Raw genomic sequence first — 12602 nt, 5'->3', positions numbered from 1 at the left:
CATTTATTAAATACCCACTGTGTTCCAGGCACTATACTAAGCACTAAGGATGCATAGAAGCAAAAGACCACCCCTGTGCTCAGGAAATTCACAGTCATGATAGAAAACAGATATGTACAAACAAGCTCTATATGCCATAAATAAGGTAAATTGTCATCTCTATTTTACAGATAACTAAATTGAGGCTCAACTTATCCACTTGTCCTTTATCATCATGTGAATGTCAGATCCCAGATGAAAGTTATAAGAATTGTGCTCTGGCTGACCATCTCATCATTCAAGATGCAATTTAGATGTATGGGGAAATGGTATAGGGTAGTAGAAATAACACTATACCACGTGTCAAAAATTCACATCTCAGTTTCTTATTAGATCTGTGACTTTAGACAAGTCACAAGATCACAATGCCTCTCTAGGTCTGAAATTAAATCTCTGGAAAAAGAAGAAAATAGATTGAAATTGTGTATATGTATCTATTTATACATACACAAATATATAGATTGAAATTGTGTATATGTATCTATTTATACATACACAAATATATGTGCATGTATATATATATATATATATATATATATATATATATATTAAGTCTCACTTCTAGGGGATAAATCTTTAACTACTGACTGATACACAGGACAGTTTAATCTGCATTATTACCATTTTCTTCTTTACTTCTTAAAGTCTAAACAGTCAACAAAACAATAAATTAAGCCCTGATTTATGGGATTACTGGGCTTCTTTGGTTATTTTATAGAAATTGTAATTTCCTACAGGGATAGCCATTCTGAATTGCCATTTCATTGTCCCTATAATTAACTGATTTCCAAGGTGTGATGCTCATATTGGAATTTTAATTATTTACTAGAATACCTTTAACAATCTATCAGCATCTGCAGCTTCCATGCAGAAAGTAGTTTCCCTCCTGTATCATGCCAGTGTATTTATCTATATACGATTTCTGAATGGTGTTTATTTCAATTTTGAAAATTTGTTGTATTTCATGGACTCATGTAAGTGGCCTTTAGAAATCACCATTATTCCCAATGTTGTATAAAACTTTTACTAATTTGAGTTTGATTTTGCAGGCATGATCAAGATTGTGTGATGCAGTTTAAAAAACTGTGTTAGCTTTGTCTTAGAACTAAGAAAACCCAATATGTAGAAGGGTTAAATTCTCTGGATTATGATAAAATCATATATTCAGAGCAGGTACAAACATTAGAGGTCATTTGTTCAACCCCTACATCCTCCTTGGCAAAAATAAATATATGCTCTGATAGGCTGAAAAGTTTTCCCAGGTTTTTTACCTGTTATAGAAACTGATTCATGTCATGAGTTGCTTTATTTAATACTCCATCCTTTCATTATCTGGGGATTGTACTTTTTTATATTCTACTTGAATTTTAAATCCAGGTAAAGGAATTAAAAATAGACCTTTTTTGTAGGTGAGACTGTGTAGAGAAAAGACCCTACCCAATTATTGGACAGGATATGGAGGTATTGGAATATGCCTATGAATTTTGGTCTGTAAATAATGAAGGCAGCATGGTTTAGGAGACAGAGAGCTGGATTCAGGATTAGGCAGGTATGGGTTCAAATTCTGTCTCTTAATGCTGGTTGTGTGATTCTGGATAGATTAGTTAACATCTCAAGTAAGTCCTAAAGCAATGAATTGTATTAATACTGATGGCCTACACAGAGAGAGGAAATTTCTTTTATCTGAGTTTCCTGAGTTCCCAGAGACCAAGAGCCTCTAGTTCTTGATATACCTTCCCTATTTGGACACTGATACTTCAGGGCAAGTTGGGGAGGGCAGCTGGGGAGACAGGGGAAGGGAAAAGGATCTGAGCCCTGGAAATCTGGGGCCTGCTTGTTGAAAGGTGTCTAACTCTTAGCAGGCTTGAAAATAACCTAGAAGAAGACACCCTTACTGGATACGTTGATCTATTTGATTTATTTTTTCTTCTAATAATATGTATGAACTCTGCAGACAGTTTTGCCTTTGTTGAAGGTCTACACTAACATTTAACTAAGAAACCCACACACTAGGCAAGGGGAAAGTATATTATGGAGATAAGAGCTGATTGGGTAAATTCAGATCAAACCTTTAGGCTAATAACTGTAACCCTACAAAAAATTTAGGGTAGAAAGGCAGCAGGTTCTCTTGAGTCACAGATGGTTTCACAGTAACGCCATAGCACCCTCTGGTGTTATGGGTCATGCATAACACTTGGGGAGAACATATGATTAATTTTAGGTCAGAGATCTTAATCTGGCCTCCATGGACTTGAAAAAATATATATAATGTGTAAATTTAATAAGTTTCCTTTTTAATACCACGATTTTATTGTATGTTTTTAAAAACATTATTCTGAGAAAGGGTCCATTAGCTACACTAGATTGTCAAAGGGTCTATGACACAAATGGGGTAAAAACCTTTGGAAAGGGTTGTTCCATAGTATTTCTAAATTGTGACACATGGTATAGAATTGCTGGCCTAGGTGAAGGGGTATGGCTGCATTGACTCAAACTATACCCAAGACAAAATTTTAAATTTAATTTACTTTGTTAACATTTTCTCCATATTTTTCTAGACAAGTCTAGACAATCAATAAAATAATAAACCAAGGCCTGATTTGTAAGGTTTGTCAATTTTTGAGGTGTACATACTCACATCAAAAATTTAACAATCCATTTGTACTTCACATAATGTTATTTGGGAATTATAATGTTTGGATTTATATATCACTTTTGATATTTACTAGTAAGGCACTTAAACTTTCTGAGCCTCAGTTCCCTCATCTGAAAAAAGACAAAGTTGCAAGAGATCTCTAAGGGCCCTTTCAGCTCAAAATCTTGACATAATTTGGGATCATTTTTTTTAATATAGATTTTCGGTGTAGTCCAGGCATTTCCTATGACCAAACTTCCTTGATTATTTTACAGAAATTGTGGTTTCCTGCTGAGCCTCCCATTTTGAACTGCTATTTCATGGCCCCTCTTATTTTATAATAATGCTTTTTAAACTTATGCAATATAGACTTGCTTATTGATTTTTCATTATTATGGGCTTAAGTACTGATATCTTTAGCATTACTGCATTCACTAGTAATCACACCTTAAGCTAAAATTAGCACCATGTCTATCTAACAATTGTACTGCTAGTGAAAAAAAGATGAAATTCAAACCCCACAAGGGATTTCCGGGAATGGGTTTGCCTAATACACAGAGGGCCATATATGTTGGAGGAAGCTCTTTAAGACATCACATAAAATTTGGCAGAAGAGTTTCTTTCCAGAGTATAGAGAGGTCCAGACACTGTCTATAGTATCTAGATTATTTTCTCTTTCTGTATTTCTTCTCTCTTTTTCCCTCTCACACACATACACACACCTTCCTTCCTTTCTTTTTTCTTTCCTTCCTCTCTTCCTTCCCTTCTTCTCTCCCTCCCTTCCTTCATCCTACCCCCCTTTCTTTCTTTCTTTTTTTTTCTTTTTCAGTTTTTTTTTCTATCTCTCTATCTCTTTCTCTCTCAGCAGCTAGGTAGCTCAATAGATACAGTGCTGGACTTGGAGTCAGGAGGACTTGAGTTTAAATCTGACCTCGAACACCTAATAGATTTGTTTTGTCAGGCAACTAATTTAACCCTATTTGCCTCAGTTTCCTCCTCTGGAAATAATGAAATGACTAATAGCTATATGTGTATATATGTATGTATGCATATGTATATACAAATATATGTACATATACATATGCTCACACTTACTTTATAAGATAAAATAAGACTTGGTTGGGCCTATGACTGCCATGTGTTCGCATAACTATGTCCAAATGGCTTGAATTAGGGCCATAATCTCTAATGCTTCTTTCTAGAAAAAGGAATGGGAATGGCTAAGGCTGCAGAGAGATTAATACAAGTGATCCTGAAGAAAGATTTTTGAGTATCTGGTCTTTTTTTTATTTTAGAAAAGAAATCTTTATTAGAAACATTGTCTGTAGTGATTTTTTTCCCAACTTTGTATTTGGTTTTTAATCTTGTTTCTGTTGGATTTGTTTGTGCAATTTTTTTTTTTTGGCTGAGGCAATTAGAGTTAAGATTTTTATTTTCAAAATATAAGCAAGGATAATTTTTCACCACTGACTCTTGTAAAACCTTGTGTTCTAATTTTCCCCCCTTTCTTCCCATCCCCTCTCCTAGATGGCAAGGAATTCAATATATGTTAAACATGGTAAAAAATATATATGTAAATCCAATATAGGCATACATATTTATACAATTACTTTCCTGCATAAGAAGAACAGATCAAAAAGGAAAAAAAATGAAAAAGAAAATAAAATTTAAGCAAATAACAACAAAAGAAGTGAAAAAGCTATGTTGTGATCCACACTCAGTTCCTACAGCCCTCTCTCTGGGTGTAGATGACTCTCATCATCACAAGATCATTGGAACTGGCCTGAATCATCTCATTGTTGAGAAGAGTGGCTGGTCTTAATAGACCTCTTACCAAGCTAAGGCTAAGACATTTTTCAGGTGGAAGATCCAGGTATTTTTGGGAAGGAAACATTTGACATGAATATGGTGGGCCAATCACTGAATGGCTACAATGGTGGTATAGCTCACTCCTTTTCATACATAACTCTCCTCCCATTTACATGATATTGTCATGGCCCTCCCTGTACCCTAAATGCTCACCTCCACCTCTTAGAATCCCTGGTGTCTCTTGAGAGTCAGCTCAAATGCCATCTGTAGGAAGCCTTTTCTGACCCACCCAGTTCCTATAGCCCTCCCTTCTAAACTATAATATTAGGAGGTTTAAACATTAATAAAGCTAAAGAATTTCTAACAACAACCTACATTCAAAAAGCACTTTGATTAACCATATGAGATGGGGAATGAGGTGGGGAAAAATTGGTATTGTTATCCCCATTTTACAGATGAGGAAACTATGGCTCAGAGGGATTAAGGGAAATAGTTATCAGAGACTGGATTTGAACTCAATGTATTGGTTGGTGCTGTTCTTCATTTTGCAAAGTCATTAAAACTTTGGTCAGGTCAACTGAAAGATTATATACTTATTTTTGGTTTTATCCATTTGTTTCAGTCACCACCATATTGGAGGCTTTCTTGGCAGAGATGCTGATGAGGCAAACAGGGTTAAGTGATTTGCCCAGATTTGAATTTAGGAAGATAAATCTCCCTGACTCCAAGTTCAGCACTCTATACATTATTGCACCACCTAGTGGCCTACTTATTTGTACTGTGATTCAAATATATAAAAATAAAATAAACTGATTCACAGAAATTTGTGTGATAGAAGATAATTCTGATGAAATTGGCAGATTCCTTTTGGAATTGTACTGTAACCTGAAAGGTTTGTGAAAACAGTATCAACTATTTGGCAGAATTTAAATCCCCAAGTTTCTAGTTTGTGTCATTATTTTACCTTTCCTGTAATGAAGCATTAAAGATTAAGGAGACTGTGATTCAGGCCATTTGGACGTTGTTACTGGGCTAGTGTATTAGAAAGTTTTCTGGGTATTAGAATCTGGGAGTTAGAGAGACTCATCTTCCTAGGTTCACATCTTGCTATAGATTTTTCTAATATTGTGATTCTGGGCAAGTCACTTAACACTGTTTGCATCAGTTTCCTTATTTGTAAAATGAACTGGAGAAGGAAATTACCAGTCCCTAAACTATCTCTGCCAAGAAAACCCCAAATGAGTTCAAGAAGAGTTGGACATGATCGAAAAATTACTCAAAGCTCATAGTTATAGGAATCCTTGATAATGGTAAGCCCAAACCAAGCCTTCTTCTTAATCTTTTAAAGTGTGTATGCATTCAGAGATGTATGTATCTATGGGGGAAAAAAGAGCCTTGAATTTGGAGTAAGGGAACCTGAGTTCAAAGCCTTTTTATTAGAATGACATTAAGCAAATCACTTAATTTTCCTGGGCTTCTCACATAAAATGAAGGAGATGGACTAGAGAGACTCCAAACTTCTTTCCCATTCTATTCTGGAATCCAAGAGAGAAAAAGAAAGAGAGATAGACAGACAGACACACACACATAGAGGAAAATTCAGCTAAATAACATGACATCGGGGAAACCATTGGCATTATGTTAATAATAGAACTAGAACTAAAGATAGAAGAAAATGCTAAAAAAAGAAAAAGTGGTATGCCTGTGAAAATAATTAGTCATTTACATAAATTGCTTATTATTTATGCATAATTATCATATGACAGACAATTTTCTTTATCATTAAATATGCCAAATTAACTAGTGTACATTCTACTTAATTATAACACCCAAGCTTATTCCCCATCATTTGTAGCCCACATAACATGGTCATCTGCTCACAATTAAAAAATAACATAGAAAAAATGACAATTAAGGGAATTTAAGAAATCTCCACTTTTATTGACTAGGGGAAGTTCATAGAATTATGTGGAACTAAAGGATGGGGAGTCAAAGACACTCTCCCATAATATAGAATCTGGTTCTGAACAGTTTAAAACTTGGCAATGGATTCACTTAACACGTGCTTATTAAGTACCTGCTGTGTACCAGGACACGTAGATGTGTGGTCTTCACCAAGTGTCTTCACCTGAATATGGCTAGATGCCCAGTTTTTTTGTCGTATTGCTTCTTAAATGCATGAGCATTTATTAAACTTCTATTGTGTGTAAAGCATTTTACTAGTTGATGGGGGTTCAAAGACAAAAAAATATATAAGCTATAGTGAATGTTCTGCTCCCACAGTGGCTGAAGTTTGACATACAGTTGGATTGGGGAATGAGTAAAGGAATCAGTCAAGTATGTCAATATTGTTTCATGATAGTGCCACAGTGTTTCCAAAAGCATGTTGTAGGAATAGAAAGTTAGTATATGATCCTTTGTTTAAAGGTTGGTAGGGCACTGGGTAGAGTCAGAAAACTCTAGTTCAAATCTAGCTTCAGATACTTCTTGGCTGTGTAAACTTGAATAAATCACTTAAATCTCTGATTATCTTACTTTCCTCTTCTGTAAAATGATATGGAGAAAGAAATGGCAAACCATTCTAATATCTGCCAAGAAAACCCCAAATGAGTCACAAAGAGTTGACATAACTGAACAAAAACAACAAATAGATGATTTTTTTTAGCTATAAACAAAATCTTAAGGACTTTGCAGTTTAAATGAGCATAATAATAATAATATGTACTTCCTAATATAAATGAGTATAATAATAATAGTATATACCTACCAGGCTTGTGTTATCAAATGAAATAATGATTGTAAAGATTTAATATAGGGTCTGACACATAGTAGGTACTCAATAAAAATTAATCAATTGATTGACTTTATACATCATTTAATCTAAAGATTCTTACTCTGGGGTCCAAAACATTTTCTTTATGAAAATTAGTTAGTTGTACTTCCACATAATTAGTTTTTTATAATCCAATGTATTTTATTTTATATATTTAAAATTTTCTGGGAAGTGATCCATAGGTTTTACCAGACTGACAAATGAGTGCATCACACACAAACATGTTGACATCTTAACAAAAATATTAACAACCTCTGATTTAGTCCATCCCCCCATTTTATAGATAAAGATAACAGATGAAGAAACTGATATTCAGAGCGATTCAGTGACCTGATCACCCATCTAGCAAGTAGCAAAACAAAGATTTCAAATGCTGTACCTCTGACTTCAAATTTAGTAATTTCCCCAGTATTCCAAAGGACGAAGTTTTCAGAACTTGGAGTAGACCTTCATTTTTTTTTGAAAAAGACTGTTACAAGCATATTGAATTAGAGCTCAGAATCCTAAGTTGTTCAGGATTCTCCAGTGACTTTGTGTGCATTTCTGACTGCAGTTGGGAGTATTTTGAGTATGGAGACTACTTCCGGCACTAATGTTTCCTTCTTTCTCTTTGCAGCATTTTGTTTGCAGATATTGTGGGCTTCACTAGTCTGGCATCCCAGTGCACGGCTCAAGAGCTGGTGAAGCTTCTGAATGAACTCTTTGGGAAATTTGATGAATTAGCCACTGTAAGCATATCTTTTTTCTCCCTCCAATTCGATTTGAATTGCTTTTTGAATAATAATGTCCCAGGTGAATTACAAATGTTTGAAATAGGAAATAGACTGATTGCTAAGCACTGTTGGACAGTAAGACCCATAAATCATGAATTTTTAGAGCTTAAAAACTGCTTAAATTCATTTCCTTGGTGCTGAACAATGCATTTACTGGATAAGAAAAATGCATAGGTTCTGTGTGTGTGTATGTATGTGTGACACGTGCACACACACAGAGAGAGAAAGAGAGAGAGAGAGAGAGAGAGAGAGAGAGAGAGAGAGAGAGAGAGAATGTTGAAAAACTAATGTAGCTTTGATTAAAAATTATTTAAAAGCAAGAATTTTAAATATATCCTATTCCTGATGTGTGTGAAATAGTCCAGTAGAAAAAAATGAATATATTTTTTACCTATAATTGACCAGACAGTAAAGCTATCTAGAGCAATCAGACTCATGGTAAGTAGGAGGATTCTGTTGTCATCTGTTGAGCAAAGTTGGAATTGATACAGAAATATCAGCATCCCAGAGTCTGAGACAGGATAGTCACCCTCCTCCACATTTTTGCTAGGCTTAGGTAAATGTCTCATTGAAATGTGTCTAGTCATCATAAAGACATCATTTTTGATAACTATGATAAAACAGTCCAGTGGCAAAGGGATGTCTAGTTCCATATTTTTTGGAGACAGCTTATTCACTGATTTAAACCATTTGAAAAACAGTGTCTAAAACAGGAAATTAGCAGAAAAAAAAAAAGAGTTCCATGAACTATCAGTAATAGCTATCACAAAGCTTTGAAACTGAAAAAACACAGTTCTTCATTTGGAACTTCTTTTTTTTTTTCTATTTAAGACATAGCTGTAACAAACTTTGTTTTCTGTTTTTTGCCAATTTCTAATATTTTAATTCTCAAACTGAAAATTTAACAAGGGATCTCAAAAATTGTTTCAAGCTGGGTTCAGCACACCTTTGTTTTCGTTCTTTTTGGAGAGTCTAAATAAAAAATTCAAAATAGTTAAATACAGTATTATTTTTAGATGGGGGACATTAAAAGGTGACGGTAGTGTTTTAGGAATTTTAGAAATATCTCCCTCAATAATTGTAATTTTTAAAAAATGATAAATCATGGAAGTAAATTTTATTTATGTGGAAAATTCATTCATATGGAACAGCTTTTTACCCAATAATACTACCTGGATAAATGAGGTGCAATGTTTGATAGGTAAGAAATCCTATTGGGAGGGGGAGTCTATGATTTATAACAATTGTGTGGCAAGGGGATAAGAAACAAAATAAAGGAAAATGATGGATTTATAAAATGGGCAAGTTAGAGTATAATTATTCTTTCTATAAAAAGGGGCTATATAATTCCTTTGAGTAGCAACTTCCTTAAAGCAATTCAAGAAAATATAGTTCAGAATATGTTTGCATGCCTATGATGTAGGCACTCTCAAAAATAGCAAAGAAAAAAAGGTATAAAATGAGATCTTGTGAGGAAGACAAGGTTTAATTAGCTGAAGCAATTGATTATATATTACCTTGGCTTGTCAATAGAATGGCAGAAAGATTAGAAAGTAAAGAAGGGAAAGCTTCATGAATGATGTTGAAATTGGTTTTGAAGAACAGGTAATATTTGGATAGATGAAATACTGATGTTCCATTACTGGCATGAAGAACAACAGCAAGAATAAAGTTAGGGAGGTAGAAATATAGAGGTTAGCACTAAAAAGGATATTAACATTGTTGACTAGTGAAAGCTAAGCCTGGAAGGGTAAGATCATTGAGGTTCTTGAATCCTGGTCAAGAATTTTGTACATTAGCCATCTGGGCAGTCATTAAAGTTAGTAAGGCAGGAAAATATTATAATTTAATTCAGCGAATATTTATTAAGTACCTACTTTTATGAGTCATTGCCATATGCTGAGAAATAAAACCTGGTCCCTAATCTTAGAAACAGTGTGACACAATTTGTATATGAAAACACATTTATCAATAATTAAAGCCACAAATAGAATGTGAGTGAAACAGTTGTACCAAAGGCTAAAGTTCAAGGAAAGAAAAATAATTTTAAATTAATGATGAAAATGGATTAATCTGGGTTAATAAACCAGATGGATTGTGGTGAGCAGTGAAGCGAGTTAGTAGTTTGTTAAAAAGAGTTTGCATGATGAAGGTCAGGAATGAATTGAGAGTGATTGTCATGCAGAATAAGACTGGATATTACAAAGGAATAATATTGATGATGATTTTCAGGTCATGGGGGAAAGATGGAATTAAAAACTTTAATGTTTAGGCTAGGGTGATCAGGAGAATGATTGAGTCATTGATAAGAGATTAAATTAGGATATAGTCCTGGGTTAGGAGAAATGGGATAAGTTTAATTTGAAGCACATAGACTGATGTAGCTATGGAGTCTGGAAGAGGATATGACCAACGTGTGTCTGAATGCAATGAAACTTGATGAAGCTCCAGATTCCAAAGTATAGAATAAGGAAACTCAGAACACATTACAAAGCAGAATCATTAGTGAGAAAATGAAGCAAAATTTCTTTATTGAGGGGGAATTCTTACCATAAAAATGGATAGTCAGAGGATGGGAGCCACAGAGATAACAGGGCATGCTGAAATTGCCAAAATTCAGAAGGTTTGATAGGATTCACATTTGGATCAGGTAGAAATAATAGTGAGGTAAGGGGATAAGCAGCCAGTTACTAGTGCTAACTCATGATGGGGGAGAATGCCTAGAGAAGTGACTATCAGTTGACATTGATTTTCCTGGGCTGCATGAAAGGGGGCTTTCCAGAGTCATTGTAGACCTTATTTTAACAGGGTGTCTCAGGAGATTTGAGCTTCCCTGGAGGAATCTTTATTTAGTCAAGGTGAGGAGTCTTTACTATGGGTAATTGGAGATAGAACTGGAACATGACATCAGAGTGAGAAATATAGTATGTTTTGGTGGAGAGAGAATTGAATTAGAGGGTCTTTTAATAATTGTTGACTTAAAGCGACCCATGTTTTCAAAGTGAAGAGTTTGAAGGCTATCTCTCAGGTCCTTTCCAGCTTAAATCAGATTCTAATAGTGAGTCATCTATTAAGATGACAAGAGAATAGATAGAAGATGATTCTTTTGTAAACTTTCCTAAAGTTCTTATGAATAGATAGAAGATCTGATAGTCATAGAGAAATGCTCAAAGGCAAGGAAAGAATTGAAAGCTAATTCTTTGAGACAAATGAGTCCAAAAGTAACTCATTGTAGTGAGAGAATGATGAAGAAGCAGATGCTGAGGAATGGTCACTAGAATGGAGAGGCATGTGAAGTTTAGCTTTTGAGACAAAGAGATAGAGCAAGAAGATAATTTAAACTTGTAATGTTAAAGAGTACATATAAATGCATTTTATCATCATATATATATGTGTACTACATGTAACTGGGCATATTATTGTGGAGGCTAGCTTTAGAAAAAATGAAAGATAGAAAAACAATCATTTTGGAGACAGTACACTATGTAAATATTAAGAATTGTTATTTTAAACCTCATCTTCTACTATCAACTTCTAACTATTGAATAAAGCTGAAGGTCTTAAATTTCTTATAATTTACTATGTGGATGTAGTTGTGTGTAGGATAAAAGAAAGGAAGATAAAACAGGCACTTGGTTTCGAGGCATCAGTGACTTATGGTAAATGATTAGGAATTTGTATAATGGTACCTCATTTCTATCAACTTTTAAAATAGGCAGAGAAGTGAAAATCTATAAGAATTTTCCTTATAACTTCAATCCTGATCTATGATGGGTCAAATAATAATATGTAAGATGATTAAGGTGTGAGGAAAAATTCATAGTAGAAAACAGGACTGGGTTTAACCATTGATCTTAAAATATGTATGTGATCTTGGACAGTTGACATAAATGGACCTCAGTTTCTTCATTGATAAAATAGGCCAGATGGACTAGATGAAAATCACTAGATTTTCCTTATAATTCAATCCCATGACTCTATGAATGGAGTCAAAATAATTAAATAATTAAAGATAATTAATGGGCGTTGAGGGAAAGAATTCCAATAGAAAACAAGGGTGGGGTCACCATTGATCTGAAAGAATAAGTAGTGTACTTTGTTAAATCAGAGCATCTATAGAAATTAAATTCCAATACAATGTATGGAGAGATGGTTTTACTTATTGATTTTACTTTATTTTTCCTTGCAGGAAACTAAAGCTGAGGGAGCCAGTACATAGTCAGAAAGGACACCCCATAGGAAGGAAAGAATATGCATTGGTGAATTGAGGGTTTCCATTTCATCTCTCAACTTTTCTGTCAGAGGTGTTCTTTTGTGATGGATCATTCTAGCCATGCCCTCCTTGCTCTAGATTGATCCATGGTTCTCAAGCCCAATCACATAGAAGAAGGATCCTAAGTTATTAGTGAGGGAAATGTGATGGAGTGAACCTATGCAGAGTAAAACTACCAAAGATGATGTATAGTTAAGTAGTCTGGAAATTGGGGTGAGGGTGAAGAGCAGATTCAGTATC

General features: G+C 34.4%; 1 protein-coding gene across 2 annotated transcripts in view; it reads left to right on the top strand.

Annotated features, from left to right (window-relative positions):
- The window catches only part of ADCY1 (adenylate cyclase 1), a 349651-nt gene that overhangs the window by 171709 nt on the left and 165340 nt on the right, over positions 1 to 12602 (top strand). For both annotated transcript variants that reach the window (XR_004232691.1, XM_003762551.3), the window contains exon 4: positions 7933 to 8044. Coding sequence is in view for 1 of the 2 variants with exons in the window: in XM_003762551.3 (XP_003762599.2) it covers positions 7933 to 8044 (112 nt within the window). In the remaining variant the exon portion in view is untranslated. The remainder of the gene's footprint in view (positions 1 to 7932; positions 8045 to 12602) is intronic.

Source organism: Sarcophilus harrisii, chromosome 1, assembly GCF_902635505.1.
Source record: "Sarcophilus harrisii chromosome 1, mSarHar1.11, whole genome shotgun sequence".
Classification (NCBI taxonomy): domain Eukaryota; kingdom Metazoa; phylum Chordata; class Mammalia; order Dasyuromorphia; family Dasyuridae; genus Sarcophilus; species Sarcophilus harrisii.
The sequence above is the reverse complement of the archived record's forward strand: the minus strand, read 5'-3'. Positions and strand labels throughout refer to the sequence as shown.